The 22581-nt window shown below is 33.4% G+C and overlaps 1 protein-coding gene across 5 annotated transcripts in view; it reads right to left on the bottom strand.

Annotated features, from left to right (window-relative positions):
- LOC115244245 (semaphorin-1A-like) overlaps positions 1–22581 on the bottom strand; it is a 210755-nt gene that overhangs the window by 35703 nt on the left and 152471 nt on the right. For all 5 annotated transcript variants that reach the window (XM_029821756.1, XM_029821755.1, XM_029821758.1 and 2 more), the window contains one exon: positions 17065–17235. In XM_029821756.1, coding sequence (XP_029677616.1) covers positions 17065–17235 — 171 coding nt within the window. The remainder of the gene's footprint in view (positions 1–17064; positions 17236–22581) is intronic.

The raw sequence follows: 22581 nt of genomic DNA, 5'->3' as shown, positions 1-22581 counted from the left end.
TTTACCTCAATTTTTACATTTTCTTCAAAATATAAATATTTTATTCATGCAATATTCTCATATTAAATATTTACTAAAAGTAAGATTTACTTAATAAAAATATTTATTTAAAAATTGAATATATATATTTAAACTATATTTATTTATATACATAAAGTAAACTAAAATTTGCAAGAGCAAATATTTTTTATTCCGTCTTACTCTGTAAATATAATTTGAGTCTAACTTTTTAATCTCTAGTTCTTTATATATATACATATAATTCAGATAATTATCATCTTTTTAAAAAGGATTCTTTTATGTATAAAATGCAATGCAATTACAGTTTTGAGATATGAGATAGATCATAGAATATCCAAGGGAAAAATACACCAAACGTTCTTTTGATCACAGATTCTTGGACCGATGTGAAAACCAATACGGGAAGTTCTTTCTTAAGAGAAAAAAATGTTGAAAAGTATTATGAATTTTCGATTTTCAACAATATGTATATATTTATTTAACAAATGCTTAAATTACTGAATTTGTTCAACTCGTTTGAAATTGCTCGATGCATTTGAAATTTGATAAAACGATAAAACATCACTGTATGCATTCCAAAGAAGTTTACTTTCCCAAAAATTCGTCACTTACAGTCGCTTATAATCTAAAGATTAATTTATTATTCTGTCAACGCTTTTATCAAGGACATTGATTTCAAATTGATCAAAGATTCTGTGTGGATAAAAGATATGTCACGGTAGGTTGGGACACTCTGTATATAGAGAATCGACCGTAATTTCCACCATGGTAAGTTCCCACGGACGCGCGGCTTGGTCTCGCCGAACTATAGCATGTCGCAGAAGACCATTCGGCATGGCTCATTATATTCGCTGACTGTCAACAAATATGACACGTCACAATTCGCGTTGAAACGCGATGAATTCGATACACGATGCTCGAGGCGCTAACATGACAATTCGAATCGATCAAGGACATGCACGCATTATGCAAAATTGGCTTTCTAGAAAGAATGAAAGAATTATTTCTTTCATAGTGACGTTTTATGACTTTTATCTTTTTTAAATAAGCAGCAAAAAATTTCATTTAGAGATGTTCATATTCGTTTCAAGAGCCTTTGGTCCAATAAAAATAAAAAAATTAAAAAGATTTTATTTCTTTCAATCTACAGATTGATCTTTGATTTTTTTGCGTATATATAACTCGGCAAAAATGTAATATTAACAAAATTTTACAATATAAAATGTAAACTTATTGTCATTTCAATTAATGTACACAGACATCTCTTTCTTCGAAAAATATTGTAATATTCGTGCGCGATCAACACAGTAATTAGTAGACAATCAACGCAGTATAAACATCAAAGGATATGAATGCAATTGAAATATATGAGTGTATCACTTATATATAAGCATTCGAGATTATTCTTTTAATGAATGAATAGTACGTGTCGGAAGTCTGAAGATCCATATTAAAGACTGGATAAATCAGCGGCAGGTTCTCGTCCCGATTACGCGAGATAACTCGTTTGTTCTTCGTTCGTTTCGCTTTTTAACGGATTAGTAGTTATTAAAAGAGCACGGATCGTGTCGCACGAACCAACAGACTCTCGGCTTTTACTCGTTATACTAATTACTTCGTCGGGGCGAGTTACAGCAGTCGCTTTGAATTATCTCGTCGCACGATAAAGGGTAATAGTCCAGGGACGAAAAAGAGAACGTGCTGCTTGGCTAAAGCTGCTCGCGACGGTAATGGGATCGATATTTCTAACGACTACACAAATGAACGTTGATTTATCGTTATCGAATATGGCTGGCGGTTAAAGTTTCGCATCGGATAAAACATGCGAAAAAATTCGCTACGTCCGTTTACATGATAGCGTTCCAACAATAGCGTGAAACTTCGAGACACATCTATATAAAAGTATTTTTCTAATTTAACTATTTTTTCATATCCTTCTTTCGTCGTCGTCCCCTTCCCTTTCTCGTTGTCTCGAAAATAAGCACATAAACACTCTAATAAAAAATATTATTGTTGCATCCGTTCAGAGATATATATATATATATATATATAAAAGTACAGTACATACAAAAAAAATACGGAACATTATTTACATATTATTTTATAAGATATCTGTTTCTCAATTTGACGATTAAGTATTTTTTTGATCCTTGATCTTTCAATCGTGCTATTGACTTTAGTGACACGGAATTCTCTCAATCGTCGATAACAGTGAATCGAAGCGAGGGAATAAATCAATTAAACAAGTACCGGCGCGAGAACTATTTTAAACACATCATAAATTACACGTTCGTATAACGAATGGCGATATTCCGCGATGAGAATGCGAAGCGTTATAGGCTGATAAAGTTAGGATGATGATTTGCGGTTTACACTCCGAATGTACAAACATCTGTTTATGATTACTGGTCGAAGCTTGAATCACCTGTCATTTGCCATCTCCTATCAATTATGTTCGCTTATGTACAGAATAGTTGATGTTATGCCCAGAAATGAGGCGTTTTCCATACTGCTAATATATATTTGGTAATAAATCTATAAAGAAGCCTTATATTATTTGAAAAGAATTGGAAATGTTCATTAAACGTTATGGCTGATATCTCTCTCACCGTTTGCCATATATTAATATACATAGATGCGATTACGTTTGTCTGACGGATTAATCAGGCTGTACGCATATATCGCATATCAAAATCGACATATGACAACCCGACTACGGATATAACAACTATAGGGCGTGACTACGCTACAATAGAGTACATAGATAATTTCGTCAACAGATTACGGCGAAACACAGAGAGAGTTTATTGCGAGCATATTACATGTGAAGAGACAAAGCAAATGTCTGAAAAAAATAGTCTAGAAAACACGCCAACAATTTGAGAAAGATCAGTTTGAAGAATTTTTTTTATATAATGTGTTTCATCATAATTATATAAAATATTTTTTAATTTTTATTTGTTGGAGATAAAAAAAAAATACGTCAGAAACTTAATAATAAGTAATCTATAAGAAAACAAAATAAAATTATTTATTTATTAAACATTTTAAGTTTTTTCTTACATCAAAAACCATTCTCCAAGAAACAAATGTTCTCATCTCGAAATATTAATAAAGAGTTTTTATAAATCAGTTATTAAATTTATATATAAAGTAGCTTTTAATGGACTAAAAGTGAAAAAAAGGCTATTTGCTGATGGTAGCGTGTACGAAATATTTTTAGATTTAACCGTACCACTAGCTCTTATGTATTGGAAAAATTATTATATCAAATTGTATATTGGTTGAAATTCACCGCGGCTCTTGAATAAAGTAAGAAAAGAGAGCATAACAAGAAACAGTTTTAAAACTCTTCAACAGAAATGCTTGAGCATCGAGTTTCGAATCAGAAAAATGGAAAACGATTAAGTCCAAATGGGATTATTCGATAAGATTTATTGTTACGGTCGACCGAAATTGCAGGACATCAAAATCTCATGATGATATTTATCGATAACGTCTATTTTGTTGTATCACATTAATCTTTGTATGCAATTTCGAGTCATAATATATACTTGCGTGTAATTTTCCGTTTATGAAAACCTAAAAACTATTTATAAAAACAATAAAATCGTTATATACAAATCTGCTCGGAAGGGAAATGAGTACTAAACCGGGACATTATATTCCAAGTTTGTTTGCTCAAAATTTAGAATAAGAATGCAGTTTTCATATCAAACTTTGATTAAAACAGTATATAATATCTTTGTTATAATATCTATCTAATATAAATATGTTTAATATAAAAATAAAAAAATTAATTCACATTAAGAATAATTTTTAATATATCACATATATACATATAAAAATAGAAATATACGTGTTCCTTTATTTTTATATATAAATTATGAATAATAATATATATATAATTCTTAAATATATTAAATTTACTGAATTATTATTAAAACATTCGACTCTAAATAAATTGGTTGTATTAATATTTTTTCTATTATCATCACATCCGATATATACCGTGGACATGTACCAAAAAAAAGCATATTCCATCTGTGAGAACTTGTGCGATGGAAGCTTAATAGTGCTGTATTTTTTGAAAAACTCACTATTTGTAGAAAGAGAGAATCTGAAACCTTCAGAAAACATAAAAAATTCAAAAGTGGTTGGTTGAAATTTGAATTGTGGAACGTGAAATTGGATACGTGATAGCATGAGTTTTCGACATGAATATACTTCGCAAAAAAGTTACTTTGTTTTCAATGTATATTTTCACGTATATTTCAAGCTTGTGACAGATCTATATATAAACTATGCTTGTTTGTTTCAATATTAATCTATACAATCTTTTTTAATACGTTATGCTTGATTTGTTTAGAAAGTGATGGATCTTATCGTGATTTCATTGATTAAAAACATTGTCATTAAAAATTATCATAAAAATTGACATATATATCTAATGCCAGAAAAAAGTGTTATATTATAATAATACCCAAAAAAATCATATCACATAATAAGTTTTCTGTATAAATTTCCAAAGTTGATCTTGTCCTAGAAAATTTTTGGGTTACACGTCAGTTTTCATTTTAGTTGTTAATATACAATAATTCTTTTTTGCGATCTTCTCATATAAAATTTAAAGATAAAAGTTAAAATCCATTTAAAATCAATTATTAAACAAGTTAATCATTTAAGAATAACATTTGATATTTGATCCGTAATAGGTGTTTAATTTTCTAACGAGAAATATGATACGATAATAGAAGAAAAAATTTATTTATATTCACTTATAAAAGATTCAATTTTTCTGATAAAATAATTAAACTTAACAAAATTAACTTAAATAAAATATCTGCACAATTCAATATATATTGCGGATGTGTTTACTAAATGAGCACCTAATAAAATATTCGCAATATCATAATATAAAATTCCGAAAGGACGATTTTATTTCCGAGTATCGAAAAGCGAAAAATGTCTCGTTGGACACTTTCGTTAGCTGAGCTTATCCATGGAGCATCGCCGTCATAAAAATACATGCGACGTCGCGGTTCTTGATGACTAGGAAGCGAGCTTATCGTAGCGTACGTGCACAACGGCGGGAACGAAACGGGGATAACATGTGATAGTAGCAGTACTTGCCCGATTTTTCGCACGAATATACATCGCTGCATACTTGCACCAACGACACCATGGAGAACGCGGAAAATGAGGAGATACGGGAGAAGATGAAAAAGGAGCGCGAGGATGCAAGGAAATGTAGGATGTAAGTGCCGCATCAACGTGCGGATAATTTAGCAAGTGCATGTTAAATTTCAGAGTATTGTTCCCGCATGAGCATTGAAGGAAGCTGAAGTGAAAGTGGGTCAGTCGAATAAGAAAATAAAATTTGCAGAAAAAAGATCGTTAAATCTTATAATTATTATAAAAATGGTAAATTCTGAAGATATACAATCCGGAATGTTCGAAAACATTTTGTACATAATCTTTTTAGAATGTTGGATTCTAAATAAGAGTAGAATATTATTATAAAATCTTCAATAAATTTAAACCGTTATATTTTTTTGAAAAATTGTGAAATTATGTAATAATTACATACAAAAAAACTAATAATATAACATAATATAAGATGTCCTGTCTCATTTTTATATTCAAGCACGCGACTGCAAAGAAATTATTTTTGTTATCATTTATTAGAAAAATTTGATACTGCGTGTCATGTATATATTTTTAAAAGATATCGAAGGGAAAAGAATCTGGCTGGCACGTGATACAAAAACAGTATATTCAAAAATAAGGAAAAAGAGAAAAAAGGAAGACTAAATTGCCGTGTCTCGTCTAAGATGGCGTGGGACGAATGAATTCCGGCAGAACACAAAGACAAGCGGTAGCGAGAACATAGCGCGGGAAACGAAAGAAATTCTAAAGGACTGCCACGGAAATGGATGCTTTGGGAATAGAGTATTAAAGGCGTACCGAAAGAGAGAGTTCTACGATAAGAAAAGAGAGAGAGGGAGAGAGAGAGAGAAGGTGAGACCGTGAGGATCGAAAACGAGGCGGAAGGAGCGACTCGTTGGGAGAGGAAGATGGACCAAAAGGAGCGACTCTTACATTCCGAAGCCATATCAGACCACGTGACTCGAATAAAAGTCATGGGTTGAATTTTCCGTGGCTGGACGTGAGAATTAGACGGGAAATGCGATGATTCGTTCCGCCCACTACTTTATCACTAGCCCGAAAATTTCGCCGAAGGATATCAGTTCGACTATTTCTAAAGTGGATTTTGACATTTAAGAAATTTCGTACGATGTTCAATTTGAGTGCTTACGTAATAAACAAATTTTACACACTTACGCTAGCAAAATATGTTACCAAAATCAATTAATAATTGTTTTGCAAGAAGTAAATGGCTTTTCCAATATTATAACACATACACACATTATATATATATTTTTTTTAATATATAATTTATGACAATATAAAATAACAAATCCTATTAATTTAAAAAAAGTCATAAAATGTGATATTTGTTAAAATTTTATTAAAACACTTTACTTTTATTGCATACTATTTACAAATAATTTTTTGGGAAAGAAAGAAAGACTAGAAATTTGTGCATTTATATTTAAAGCATTTACTGAACTTTTCTTAAAATGTTTCTCGAAGATACGCTAGGGAATTGAATTGGCTGACGGAAAGTATCAATAAACTCTTGATCCATCTCTCATTACATTACGACTTTACGATCTAATCTCACTGCTCTAAAATAGAATGCCGCGAAATGAGCCAGCTAGAATTGGAAATGTATTTGATTATGGCAAGGGGATATTAACTTTGTTCGAGTTTGCGTTGAAATCGCAGCGAGCGCGTTGCAAGTAAAAATTGAGTTCTGCATCGTGTGTACAGAATGCGTCAATTGAATTGCCTCATTGCATCAAAGATTCATGTTGTTGCGAATAAATACGAGCTTGCTGTATAAAAATGAAAAAATATTATAACACGCGCACACGTGAGAAAAAGTTTTATTGTATCGATCAATCTTTCATTAAGGCAACAAAATTTTTTTATAACATATAATTATTGTTATAGGGCAAACTTTCATGTTACAAACTTCTACTATTTCAGAATGAAGTTTTTTTTAATAGCAATTTTTGCCATTTGCAAGACACCAATAATACAATTTAAAAATACAATAATAAATAATAAAATAATAAAAATATAATTCACGATAACTGACACTAAAGAATATAAAAGGTGTTTTTACTTTTATTTTTTTTTTTTATCATCCCATCGTTTATATATTTAAACGTTAAAATTACAGTTCTCAGGCACATACACATGTAATCCAATCGATCGACATATTATTTACAATATACATTTTGTGCTAAATTTCATTGTTTTGCTGTATAAAAAACTAACCATACACGTGAGTAATTAATTTTTCCAATTTTTATGGTTATTCGTATTTACAAACTTTATAAAATTTGTATATACGTTTATAAAAAATTATTTTTAATATTCAATAATGTCCCAAGTATTTTATTTAACCACGATTAAATACAGACCAAGATAATTAGCTACAAAACTAATCATGAAAAAAATTATATTTTATATCATTGTTATATTAACTCCATTGTCGATTGCAGCGACCGGTTATAATTATTATAAAAAGATTAATTTTTGGTTAACATAAAGAAAATTAATTACGATTGAACTTGTACACAATATTTAATCTATTAATCAGAGCGCGCATAATTTACAGCTCAATTTGTAATATACGATGTTATTTCCCGCAGTATCAAATTATATTTCAAAAGCATATTTAAAATTATTGTAGATTACATAATATTATTTTTAAAAAGTGTCATATATTTTAATGTAACCTACAAACGCTTGTGTAATACTTTAAAAAGTTTCAAAATATTTGATCGTTGAAATGTATATGTGCCGATAATTTAATTTCTCAATCTTTCTACAATATCACTTATACACACACACAATTTAAATCTTTAAAATCTTGATTATATGTGTCTATAAATTTAAAAGCGTATTGTGATTCCATTCCATTACTATTTATTCCCGTTGCATGCGAATTAAACGCTTCAATAACTGTAAAAAAATGATAAAGTAAAAAAGAGAGCATTTCGTATAGCGATTCTCGCAATAGTGACAAAAAATTCAGCAGAACAGCAAAATCCTCCACTTCTACGCTATTTTTTTCTGCGTATCTCGCATCGTATTGATCGTTGCAATAGTAAACAGCGCAATCTTGCATCGTCGAATTTGCGGTGAAATTTATTTCGGGGAAGTTTAATCGACTTCATTTTTTTCACCCACAGATTCTTTCGTGACGCAAGTCTTGCGTGTTTACTGAAAACTTCCGGTGAAAAGCAGACCTACTTTGCGTATGATTTATTCGCCACCGCGTGCACGCGGTTGCAGCGGATGAGTTTTTAATGGCGCATAATACGAAAGTAAAATTGCCGGCTTTCGTGGACGCGGGAATTAGATCTCGCGTGAGAGAGAGAGAGAGAGAGAGGTAAGAGTTTTCTTCCCCACATCACTTTTCCATCATGGATCGGAGAGAAATTACGAGAGACGGGGTAAATAAATTCCTCCTCGATCCGGATGCTGAATGATAAGGTATCGCGATGTCCTAAGGAGGACGCGAGTTACTTCCGAGAAGACTCGTCGATACATCTTCTCGAAAACTTAGTTCCACCGACTGATTACTCCAAAAGGTCTCGACAACATTCAAATCTCGTTTTCGATTCTACAAATTTCCATAATCTTTATATTTAACGTTAGACGATTTAATTCTGAATTTTTTATTTCTCTCCTTCAAAGATCGCTCATTATCTTGATCTAATAATCAGATAATCATAATGATCAAAAACAGGTATAGGAGATCGCAATTTTCAAAAAAAAATTATATAATTAGCATCTTGAGACGCGAGATAACGCTCTTGATTATTTTCTTCATCACAAATTATTAATAATAAAATAATTTATAATTTCTTTAATTTAAACTAAATTATATAAATTATTCATTATAAAATAATTTATATAATTTAATTTATATTTTATAATACCATAATTTCGCAATTTAAGCGTAGATAAACGCAACCATGTACACAAATATGTCCTTATCTCGGTTGCTTCTGTCAGTTACTGGATCCACGTGTACCTGCTGCTGCACAGGCAGCAGAGCAATCCCGTCATCTGTTTAAGATCTGTATTTCCGGATAGCCTATCCGGAAAGCCTATCCGGAAGAAAGAGAGAGAGAGAGAGAAAGAAAGAAAAAAGATATACGAGCAGATAAATCACGCTCTCGTGCCTCTTTCCTTTTTTCCTTTTGCCCTCTGTCCACTACCCGCCCGTTGGTCGTCGTTGGCGGCCATGACGACGCGTTTCCCCACGACCGATGTGCCATTATTAAGACGCCAGGCGCCGCGACGTCTTGCCTTGCACCCTCTACATGTATGATGTCGCCTTTAAAGTACTACACAAAGAACTTATTCGATCCGTAACTCTACTTACATTCGACCGAGAACAGTACATCGGTCTCTGCACAAAACTCGTTGTTTATTTATTTATTTTTTTTTTCGATCTCATTTACGTAACCAACTACATATACTAACAGCTACGGAAAATATCTTGTCCCTTTCAAGTCGAATAGATACGGAGATAATAAAAGGAAATAAACTGACCGCAAATCTTAATTGGTTATATAGTAAATATATGTTAAATAATACGGTTCTCTCTCTTTTCTCTTTCTTTATTTATATACATATTCAACTAATAAAAACGGTCAAATCTGTCTAAAATTTTAATAGTTCAATTTAGAAGTTTGAACCTCTTCAGAAAAAAAAAATTAAGAAGGAAATCCCAGCATCGATAGTATGATACAAACCGCAAAAATTGTAAAAACAATATTTAAAAAAAAAAGAATTTAATTTAAAATTTTTTAAATGTTCTGCTTTAAAATGACTAGCATTTAAAATTTCTACTCGCATGTTTAAATATTATTGCAAATTATTGGAAGAGATGTTGGCACAAAAACTATGTACTTTGATAAAAAGCAAATTCAAACTATTAATGAATCAAAGATGTGCAGGGAACGACGGAAATAATGTTAGAACAAAAAGAAGCTTAAAGACTATAAATCACTGCCAGAGCGAATAATTGTGAGATACTTGAGAACAAGGGAGAAAATTATTAAAGTAGCGAGTTTTCCCGTTTTACAATATCTCTTTTTCCTTTTAATAATTTTCCAGCTATGTTATTATTTTTTTTCGACCTCTCAAAATATAGATATATATTCTTTTCATAAATTGCGAATATTTTTTTGTGCAAAAGTGTACGTATAACAAAGTGACTAATAATAACCTTATAATAATTCTTTCTTTTAAAAATTTAAAAAGTTGAGAAAATTCAATCTAAATCAATTTTCTCAAATTCTTCAATTTTTCAAAAATCTCCTTAAATCATTGTATCTTTTACACTAAATCCTTCAATTACAGCATAGTTTTATGCTAAAAATAAATGAAAACAAAACTTGTGCTTTTGAAGTTAGCAACTACTAATTTTTAAAACACCTCTTTTTACATTCTCACAGTACACGCTATAATCTCTTACAAACTATACACAAAGATTAATATTCTAGATTGTTACTTAATCATACATCTCACAATGACCATCGAGTTCAACCGTGTTTGTGAAATGAAGTATTTCACGAAATACATTCATTAGTTACAGCCACTTTACGGTGTTTTGTAACTCGGTATAAAGGTTTGGGCCCTGACACGTATGCGCGATGAACGCGTTATGTAATTTGAAAGCCGTGCGCCGGAATTGCATGAAACTTTCAGGAAATGTTAGCAATACCGTTACGGATATAACGATGCCATTGCGGTAACCCTGCGGCATCTCATTCTCGTACATATTATACAAACACGAAGAGTTAAATGTGGTTTACCGATTGCGCGATTAAGTTCCGGTACACATTTTCGAATAGAAAATTATCTGTCGAAAGAGTCAATCGTTCGTTCTTTTACGCATTAACCAACTCGTTCGCACTTGATTTTATATGATACGTTACACGGGTTTCGTATTTCCTCCTTTCTTTTTCGATACGATGCGCCGACAGGTTGAAAAGTATCGGCATCGAAAAGTACAGAGATTTTTAATTGGATGTCAATATTTCAAATGGTAAATCTAGAAGGGCGTAAAACATCAGATATTTTTTATATCAACATAGACATTTTTTTTCAAACTTGATTATTTTTTATTTATAACGGATGGGAGAATATGTTTTGTTGTCAATAAAGCGAATATTTATTGAGCCAATCAAGCATTTTTTACTAATTTTATAACTCGGAAAATAAAGCCTCACATATCTAAAAAAATATTATATAATATATAATATGTGTGTGTGCAGAGAGAATATTTCCCAATAATGTAAATGTAACTTCAAATATAAATTCAACATGAAAAGATAACTGAGAAAGTTTGGGTAAATATTTTAATGTGTTTTATTGTGCTATACTTATGCATTATATTTATCTTTACATTACAGAAAGTGGTCAGAATTATCTCGAACTTGAATACGAGTTTACAAATATACTATTATTGATCTTACATTCTTTTTTGCTTGATATATATATATATATATATAGTATATATATCATTTTGAAAATTATGTGAATAAAATTGCGGATGCAAAATTTTTTAGGATCGATGTTAATTTTTTTTCCATCGCTTTTTCTTTCTTTGAAAGGATTACTTTTTAATTCTATGAAAGATAAACCCATTTTGATACAAAAGATTTATCAACAAAATAAATATATTTCATTAAAGTTTATATAAACTGGCTCAATTTGTATTGTTTGATCAAATTAAATTAGTTGACAAAGGTGTAAATTTTAATAAAAATGTAAATTGATTTATGTATCTTTTTCAATAAACAATAACTTTAAAAATATAATAAAAATTGATATAGAATTTTAAAAATGAATATTTTAAATGTATGTTTCTTTCTAATATGTAATACTTATATAATGTTATAATCCGCGTCTTTTTATTATCAATCGTCACAAATCCAAACGGGTACTCTTTTCGCGCATCTGTTTAAAAATTCATAGCGCATTACGATTATGAATATTTTCTCTCTTTTGAGATCCCATGAATACGTGAGCCGCTTTTCTATTCTTTATAAAAGAAGATAATGATAACATCTGGTCATTACGTCCAAAATGCTCGTTTTATATGAAGTCTAGTTTATTCCTTCAAAACTTCATACTTCTCTACACTATTAAATATTACTGCACGTGTGTACCGCTATAAAGATTTTTGGGATATAGACAGGAAGAAGTAGAGAAGAAAATTAGTGTATGAGTAATTAATTATGAATATTTTCTCTCTCTTTCTTTTTTTGAAACGCCGTTCATATGCGAATATGGCGTATTCACTGATGAGAGTAAATGTAACAAATATGTCATCTTGCATATTTTTTTGCAATGCAAATATACATTTCAATAAATTAAATAATTTTATACCACAGAAAATTGTAATTACACAGAAATATATATGCAAATATAAAACTCAAATTATATATGTATAGCAAAGTTTAAAAGAATATTTTTTAAAAATTATTATTACTTGAATCAAATGTAAAATATATTTAAAAGCTTTTTTCTCTAATTTTTTAGATTATCCAAATAAACGAAAATAAACTCGTGATTAATAAAAAATATTATGCAAGTATAAAATAATTTACCTTAATACTGCTCCGTTGTAATCTGATGCTTCTTAGATTTCTTTCGCCTCTCAGGTTATTCCTCAGAATTTGTTAGGCACTTGCGCACTGCGCTCACTCGCGGAAATGTTAATGACAATCGTCTGTGGCACACTGAAGATCGACGCGCGACGCTTTACACGGCACTCCCGAAATAATTAAAACAAAATACCATTTACGGTATGATGAAAACAGCGTGACATTCTCTTTGCATGGCATTCCAAAAATTTAAACTAATTAAGACGCGAAAGAGCGTTTGCCTTCGGAAATTTGATGCTCGATTTATTTTCTAACGTGCGACTTTAAGCGAATTACGCGGTCAAGAATAAGCAGATCAATATTTTTTGATACTTTATGGAGCGAAAACGAATATTAAAAAAACAAATCTTGCAAGCTTTAAAAAATCGTTACAAAAACCGTTTGGGTACTTAGCTTCTCCTTCAGGATAAACCTTCCGGGTACTAAGCCCTCCCACCAACGTCAAGGTGTACCCATTGGGAGGGTTAGGTTGTATAATTTTTTAATATAATATATAATTTGTAATTTATTTTATAATTGAGAGATTATACCTCATTAGATATATCTCATTTCAACATAATTTTATTTAAATGGATTAATCGCGAGAGCTATGCGCTTCGATAAAGAGCCGCCGTTATTATATAGTTATGTAAAATATATATATTCAACGTTTCGTAAATAATTTCATGTCAGATATTCTTTTCCTCTTATTTTTCATTTCGTAACTATTCGTTTTTCATGTATTTGACGTCGCGACGCTACCGCGTCGACGACATTGTTGCTTTTTTCTATACTCGTTTCCAAGAATGAACTCCGTTATTCGCGCAGCTAATAATTATCGCCGGCTGCTAATAATTTTACGACATAATGCAATTTGGTTCTCCGCGCGGCCGAGCGCCGGGGAGCTGAGTCGCTGCGCTCAGGATGTTTGAGACGCGATCAGCTTATTCCACTCCGATGAACGGCCAAGTAACAATGATGCGATTAAGCCCCTTGGCAAATTATGCCATTACACATTAGCTACATGTCTGTTTGCCTCTGCCTCTTGGCACTACGCTTCCGCTCGTGTACTTAATGTCAAGCAAGTCACGCATAACAAATTGAACATTCAGCGACTGTCGCGCATTTAGCGCGAATACACGCGCTTTTATGGCGATTGTCCAACGTTTACTATAAATTAGATACAACGGCGTGCGCGCCCAGGTGATCTAATTTAAATGCCCGCCATTGTGAGATTTAACGACGCGACGATAACAGGTTTGATAAGATCGACGAGCGAGCTTCGGCCGATATTTATTCTTCTCGAATCTTTAACGCGAAACAAGATATAGATGGCGATAAATAGATAATTGCAGGATAACAGAATATGACAGATACTCATCCATATTGAATTCCAGTCGGGTTAATCATTATTGCCGCGGGATATTAATGTCGACAGCCTTTCGGTGTTAATATCTTCAACGTTCTATCAAACGCTATCATCGTTACGTGCTCATTTCACGTACGTGTTTATTAACATTTTTGTCGGATCATTTTTTCGCGGGAATAATAATAGGAGAGAGAAATCGAACGAACCAGCCGATTTGTGGTCAGTAATCGGTAGCGACCGATGTAATGATCAGCGGAGGTAGATGCAGCAATTAGAAGAAATGACAGTCCTCGCGCGGTTCAACGGAAATGATACCGCTGGGAAAAACTAATTTTTGCCGTCTCGTATCTTGGGAGATTGTCAGTGTTGTGTTACGCAGATAAATTCACCGTTGCTCGTTTAATCAAAGTCGCGATGATCGCTGAAACGTTCATCATCGGGGATTCGATTCGTGGACAATCAAACGTTCGTCACGAGCGGCAATTAATATCCGTAGAGGGGGTAGCACAGGCGTCGGAATTCTCGAGGGTTTATTGCATTTCTTTTTCCGTTAACGAGGAAACGATATCGGTGAGCGCGTCGAACAAACTACGACGGGGTTTGTCGTGGTGCGAGACCGTTTATCGATCGCTGCGCCTCGAAAAATGAGTCACAGTTCACGTAGCCGTATTGGGAAAAATCATTGACAGATGCAGAAATGGCTGAACATAATTAAATAGAGCTCAATTAATTAAACCCAATAAATTTAATCTACGTCAATTAATTACCTCGATTAATTAATTAAATATAACTATTGAAACGCGCAAAAGTAATATATCTCCCACTTATTATTGATTAAAGAGCTAAAAATCAATTATATTTAACTTTAACATCTTTGCTCTCTTGCATTAAGGTTTTAGACTTCGTTTTGGACTTTAGATTTTGATGATACCTCAAATTATCAAAATTAAAAACACATTTATCATTTAATTCATAGAAGAAGCAAATGTTACGTTTCCGTTTCATAAAAATTCATCAACCGGAAAGCAAGTTGCGGAAAATTTATGCCGAGCCAAGTCAAGAGGTAGAACTTGACAATGGGCAATTTATTTTGCGCGATGCCTGGAATCCGGCTCCGCTTAATTACTAACTTCCGAATGAGAATAGCGAGCGACAGATGTTTCGTCGGTGGTGTGGTGTGATGACTTTCGCGTTCGCGAAAGACGTTTTCCATTTTCCGACCATGGGAAAGGACAGCCGGCCTTATCCACGAGAGACGAAATACTTTCGCCGCGTTCGCTTTTCGCAAATTACAGTACGCAATATCGGATCCTTCGTGTATCTCGCAATCGAAATAGTTATACGCGTTTATTTATAAAATTCTAACATGCATGTATCGTTAATCTCTTTTTGGTTTTTTTTCTCTTTATTTTCTATTATTTTCCAACCGTTCGCAACCGCGGTATAAAACAAGGATACGAAACCAGTTTCACTTTCCTCCCGAAAGCTGTTAGTTTTCTCAGCCGGTCTACGCGGTCGCTATAAAATTAAGTCGACACTCACGACTGCCAAGATCACGTGTGTAGATTTCACTTTGTACGCAACCCTATGATATCATGATCGGAAAACACTCCGCGCAGAGCCCGGACTTGGCCGTCTACCAGGACGCGCGATTAGGCTACGACGTGCTCCAGTAATATTGTAACCACGTTTACTCTCGCAACGCAAACACATCCGCCAACATCCGGCCGGCGATCTTCGCGTGCGTTCGAGGCATAAATTTCGTTTCGCAGCGGGTATTTCGGCGCGCGTAAACCGCGAATCGACGTGTCAACGAATCGCCGACGATTCCCTCGACAAGGTTCGCGCCGTGGTCTGCGGTTGACGTCGATTAATCACATACGCACACACATAAAACACATACACATACATGCACACCATCGGGTGTACATTCGATCGACTATGTACACTTGGTTCGATGTGTGCGATTGTGTGTGCGCGCACGTTGTCGGCAACGACGCGGCGGTGACTTGCAACTACGCCCGCCGCCGCCTATCATATTAACGGGTAATTGAAAGATATCCGGCCGGAAAGCGGCGCCGTGATTTTTTGTGATGTCACTACGGGGCCCGCGATCTGCGGCCAACGATCGCGGGGTGACTTGCGCCCGAGGCGCGACCACTCGAGCGGAATCACGTCGTCTCACTATGGGATACTGACTGAGTGTGTACTGTAATATAATCTTTTATTTTTGTCGGAATGCGAATTATATCAATGTTATCTATAAATATAAACTCTCACAATCATAAGTTTTATATATAAGTTTCTGAATAAAAATACAGAGTTTAAGTTTGACCATTTTATATGGAAATTTATCTATATAAAGTTACATTCACATATTAATATAGTTAAGTATATTATATAATATTAAAATATCCTGCCATCTTTTATTGATAGTACAATTGGAAAAAGAGTAAACGTACATAAAATTATATAAAATAAAATTTTTTTCGCAAAACATTATTTACGAGCAAAATACGAATTCAAAAGTTAAAAAATTAGTAACATTTTTTTCTGTTTCTGTGTGTTTTAAGCTTGTTTAATTTTCAATAACACCATAATCAATATATTTGCATAAATAATGGCTATCAAAAAATCTGAATAAAAAAAAAGTATAATACTGTAACGCAAAAAAATAAAAAATAGTTCTAATAATTAATAAATAATAGATAATATATCTGATGACATTTAATTATCTAATAGATAATATCATATGCGATGTTTCTTTTTTCTTTTTGTTTTATGCTCTAGATTCTAGATTCACCTTTCGAAGTGTGGACACGTGATTAAGAGATATCTTGTATGCTCTGGGACTTATCTGGGGCTTACCTTGATCGTGAACTGTCTGCAGAGCGGCTTGTAGGCATTCGTGCCGCAAACGAGGAAGCGATCAGGGCCCTGCCTGCCGAATACTCGCACGTAGTTCTGGCACTCGTCGTCGCTGCGGCCCTTCAGGTAGCAAAGCTGACGGTGCGCCTCGCTGCTGGACCACTGCAATCTCTGAAACAGGCAAGATCGAGCAAACATTACCATCTCGGTCGACTTCGCGTTCGCGTACACCGCGAATTTGTACAGGAAAATCCGATTAGAGGTCAGCCAGAGATTAATACCCTTATATGAAAATAGTGGCGATTTAAACGGACCTTAATCCTTTCCCCGTGCTTTCAACAAGGGAGAGGGCCATCGAATTGATCCGGAATAGCTGTTGTTCTCTTTTCGCGCTTTGACGCGAAAAAGGATCTCGGTTTTAATAATTCCTCCCGAAATCGCATTAATTTTACGAGTTACCGCTTCGTTCGAGAGCAGATTTAGAGGCCGAATCTCCGCGCGAAAAATGTAAAGCCGAAAGTTTAACGTTAAAGTCGACTTTAAGGTATAATTTATATCGCGTAAGCTGCACGCAATAGAATTAAATATAATATAACGCGACGTTAAATCTTGTTGAATTGTCGCGATCTCGGCGCGAGAGATGAGAATAAATGAATATCCACCGCCCGCGCGCGAGCGGCGGTTGAATTTTAATCCGATGATGACGCACTCGTGATAATAATGACAACGTGCCTGGTACTTCTTTTTTTCGTTTCGCATTGATGCGTGGCATTATAATCGCACATAAATTGCGAAAGAAGAAGTAATATACCGTATTATTCTTTAGATTGAGATGCATTGATGAATAATGATTTGCTCCTGTAGCAAGAAAGCTACATTTCCCAACTTCGATCTACATCGTTCAGATGCTTCGCTTTAGATATGCATCAAAGTCATATTCTCTCATTTCATATACGAGTACTTTTTTTTCCTCTCTCTTTAGATACGAAGATAAATAGTAAATGTGAATCTCCCCGAAACGCTTTGCTACAGTTTTTATACAAAGTAAGATTATTTAAAAAGGAATAAAGAGCTTGAGTTAATTGAATTTTTTCAAGTTCACAGGATTTGGATTGGAATTCTGGATAACAAAATAAAATATTGCTCTTATCTTCAGACAGAAAACAGTTGTTGTATTATTGACTGACAAAAATCATGTATGTTTTCAGTCAGATAAAAATTATAATTTATCATCTTAACAAGAGAGAATTTTTTTGTTTTGTTTTTTACAAATATATAAAATGATTGCGCTTTTAAATGTTGAGCAATAAAAATAGATGACCACAATATACCGGATAACTGGATGACGCGTAACAAATCGTGCGAAAGTTCACAAATTAGTCAGGAGAAGAGGAGATTGACTGCCCTGCAGAAACTCGAATGAAAAATAGGGCATTAAAATTTTTCAAAAAATCGGAAAAAAAAAGAGATCGGCCGCGATCCTAATTATAGAACATTATTATCCCCTCGGTTATATAAAAAGTCAAATGTTGCTTGCCGTGACTCGGTGTTCTCGGTCTCCTTATTTAAACCGACCATCTCGTAGCCTCGAGGCAACGTTGAGAGACACAGAGTTGAACGAAACGACAAGGAGAGGAGAAGGTGGGGAAGGCAGATAGGTAGATAGGTAGATAGGTAGGTAGGTAGGTTATGACAGGAGCTGCAGCTGCATACTGCCAAGCAGAAATCCTTGAACAAGCTATTCAGCTTCTACCTTGGTACTGTGTTATATCTTTACGACGTCTCATGGCCGACCGGAAAATTCCAGTTTTCTCGATAATTTCGGGCTGGTCACGCCTCGATAAAACGGGTGTGGTAAAGTTGCACATTTCGCAGTAAAAACTTTTCATCATTGATGCATTTTTCTAAAAACCCGAACACGTCGCTGAATTTTCTGTCGATTGCGATTCATAAGTTTATCAATGGAATCAATATACTTTTTTCAAACAACATAAATATCTAAAAGATAAAAAAGCATAAACAATCTTGTAAATAATATTCAGAGAAAATTTAATTGTCTTAATCTTTCACAAATGCTTTATTTAAAATTTTAAATTAATTTCTTTTCACTGGCGGATGATGATAGATTTTATTAGTTACGAATTAGATAGTAATTCGAAGCGATAGCTCGATCGGGAAATTGGATAACGAGAGCACATTTAGCACGATAGAGAAATCGAATTATGTCCCGGGGAAGCAAATTATCTTCGAACATGTCGTTATTCGAATGCATCAAATCCTAAAATCTAATTCAGCTTAACCAATTAAATTTCTAAAAATAACAGGTCGTATGAATAAGACAGAGCAAAAGTAATTTCGTTCTTATTTATCAAAGTAAATACGTTAGATAATGTCATTAGAATATTAGACCAAGTCAAAATATTTATCTATATAAATAAAAAGTTATCGAAAAATATGAAAAAGAAATACAAGCAGTAAAAAAAAATGTACAAATATTTTTATATTATTATTGTACATATAGCATAACGTTTAAATTATCTTGATATTTATTCTAACTTTATATAGTATTGATATCATAAACGCAAATGAAGCTCAACAAAAATTATTTTTTAATAAAAAATTATTAAAATAAATTGTAAATATACTTTCATTCCGTGCTTTTACTTTTAATATAAATTTATAAAAAAAAAAAAAAAAAACTAAATGAAAGAACATCTAGCTTGTTAGCTAAAACATTTAATGTGTTTGTAAAAGTTTTTGTACCCCAAGTACATGTTTGATTATATCTTGTATAAGTAATGACCGAGCTCTTGTTACGAATATCGAAAATCCATCCGTTAGCTCGGTCTCGTCTCACATTCTCGAACCTCAAAAGATGAATTAAACGCTAGCGTTCTTTTCTCGCGAAGAGCTGACTAATCCACGCGAGTTCGGTCGTACAATTAATATAAGTTAATCACCGCCTCGCTACGTGATTCTTAATTAATTTCCGGATCCTAAATGATTTCTTGCCCGGTAGCGAGATGGCGAAGGAACCAATTAAGGAGCCGAACGGGATTTCGGGTACGGATGTGATTTAGGAACAGTCGCGTGATATATTCCGCTTTTTGTTCTAATTAGAATACGTCTCTCTGCGAGAGAATCCCGGCCCGCTGGTTTTAGGACCGGCAACGGTACGACGAGCGGAAGCAGAAACAGCACGGCGAGTTACAACCCGGCTGAAAACTTTCGACCGCAAAATCGCACTGCATATTCATCGAGTAATACGATTTCGAGCCAGTTTCGAGCCTGCGGCGGTGGCCGATTTTACGTTTTAACCCGCGGATAAATTCGACTTCGGAACATCATACCATAGCGTGGCATAATGCGCCACCACTGAGAGAACTTCTCGCGAATTTTTCGTTCCCTTTGTTCGTAGACTGATTCGAATATTCCGGCTGTGGATCCTGTCAGCGTAACTTTCAGATGGGTAACGGAAGAGACACGGAAAGAGGAAGCATAGTTAACAGGAAAAGCGTGCTTATCCAGGAGTAAACGAAAGAAGAGAGATATTCGTCCTGTCGGACCAGTCTCCTTTATATTCGTTTTTCTACAGAATTAAGTAATCCGCTTTTTTCTATCGATCAAAGTTTCTTTTCAAGCTGGAAAGTTTTAATTAAAACGCATGAGGCGATATCGGCTGAGTCTGATGAATAAGGATATCTGTCATGTATATTATTTAAACGCTAGTTTCCTGCCTTAGAATTTTATTGACATTAGAAAACAAATCTTTATCTATCTGTATCCAATTTATTTTATAAACATTGATCGAGATATATCTTTCTTAAAATAATGTAAGAGAAAAGAATTGTGTCAAAAGTATACTGTTATTCAAAATAATTTCCAGTCGACACAATAAAATATTAGCTTAAAAGAAATTGACAAATGCATTTATTATTCAAATTAATTGAAATTTTTTGTACCAGAAATTGAATTTTCTTTATTGGATTACAACTTAATAATCTTTTATTTAATTATATTTCTTAATACCCTGATGTCATTAGATCGTTCGAATAAAAAGCAAATTTCATTTATAAAGATTAAAAAAAAAGTTTCTATCAGTATTTAAAAATAATTAATTACAATTAATAAATAAATTTAATTACGAATATTGATATATGAAATAATTATATTTCTTTCATATTTATATATAAAAAGCTAAACATATATACATGTATCTCGTAAATGCATTATGTTGAGCAAGAATCACTTGTTGAATGTTAGTTTCCACATCTACAACAAAATTTATTTATCTTCGCGCGGATATGAATGTTTACTTTGCTCTTTTTCTCACACTTCAACGTAATGAAACTCTCAAGTTCACTCAAGTATTTCAGTAACATTTCCTATATATTGCGCAGAAAACATTTGCAGTCGGGTAATTCGAAAGTTTTTAACGAAGTAACTTAAATATCCTCTTTAGTCGAAATAACAAGAAACGAGAGATAAAGGGGAATTCAAGAGTGTATTGTGCCAAGGAAGTGCAGCGTGGTACCGTGAAAAACATTTGTACCATCGTAGAGTAAGTAGAATATATACGTATTTCTCCCACTGTGCCGTCTGTTTTATGCGACCAAGAGTTGCGAATAAATCCAGCTATAGGCATTTAGTCGCAGGCACATTCCACGTGAAAAGTTTTCCGTGGCGAGCCAACGAGTCGGATATTGCCCTCAACTTAAAAAAACGATACACCCCGACAAACACCAGGGTCGTATTCTCGATTACACTCGACGATCATTTTCTCGATCGATTTAATACCATGTATTATGATCCAAACGCAGATATTACCTTTCGCAAACGCGGCGAATAACAAGAAACGGGTAATAAATTATATAGCGCGTGATGTCCAATAATACATCATTCGTGTCGGAGTAACTTATATATGTATATCGTTTGAATTACATTACAAGTTTGAAATTTATAGTCACCGCTAATATTTGAGAGTCCTCAGCACTTGCCACATTTTCCGCCATATTGCGCTTTATTTACAACTCTCTCTACTAATTGTCATTATATAATACACAAATTTCACGTATAGATCGAAATTTGTATAATTCTCTTATATATATTCTTGTGTCACACATATGTATTTATACATACGTATAATTTAAACGAAAATTTTTTTCGAGATAGTGACGACAAGTAGTCAACAGATTATAGCATGTACAATTTTTTTCGCAATGCTAATATGCTAAAAATGTGACATATTTTCACTGAAAATTCAAATGAAAAATATTATTACACACACACACACACACACACACACACACACATACACACATACACGAAATTGTGTAGCTCTTCTATCCCTATATTAAACCTATTTGTAATTCAATCTCCGGTACATTAAATCTTGACGGTTGTCATGCGCAAATGGCTACTTCAATAACGGATTTTTAAACATTACCTATCAACTCGTATGCCATTACTGTCTCCGTTGCTATTGTGTTCGGAATGAAGTCAGACAAGTGTAATTTC

Source organism: Formica exsecta, unplaced genomic scaffold, assembly GCF_003651465.1.
Source record: "Formica exsecta isolate Colony F162 unplaced genomic scaffold, ASM365146v1 scaffold80, whole genome shotgun sequence".
In the NCBI taxonomy this organism is placed as follows: Eukaryota; Metazoa; Arthropoda; class Insecta; order Hymenoptera; family Formicidae; genus Formica; species Formica exsecta.
This window is presented reverse-complemented; position numbering and strand designations above follow the sequence as displayed.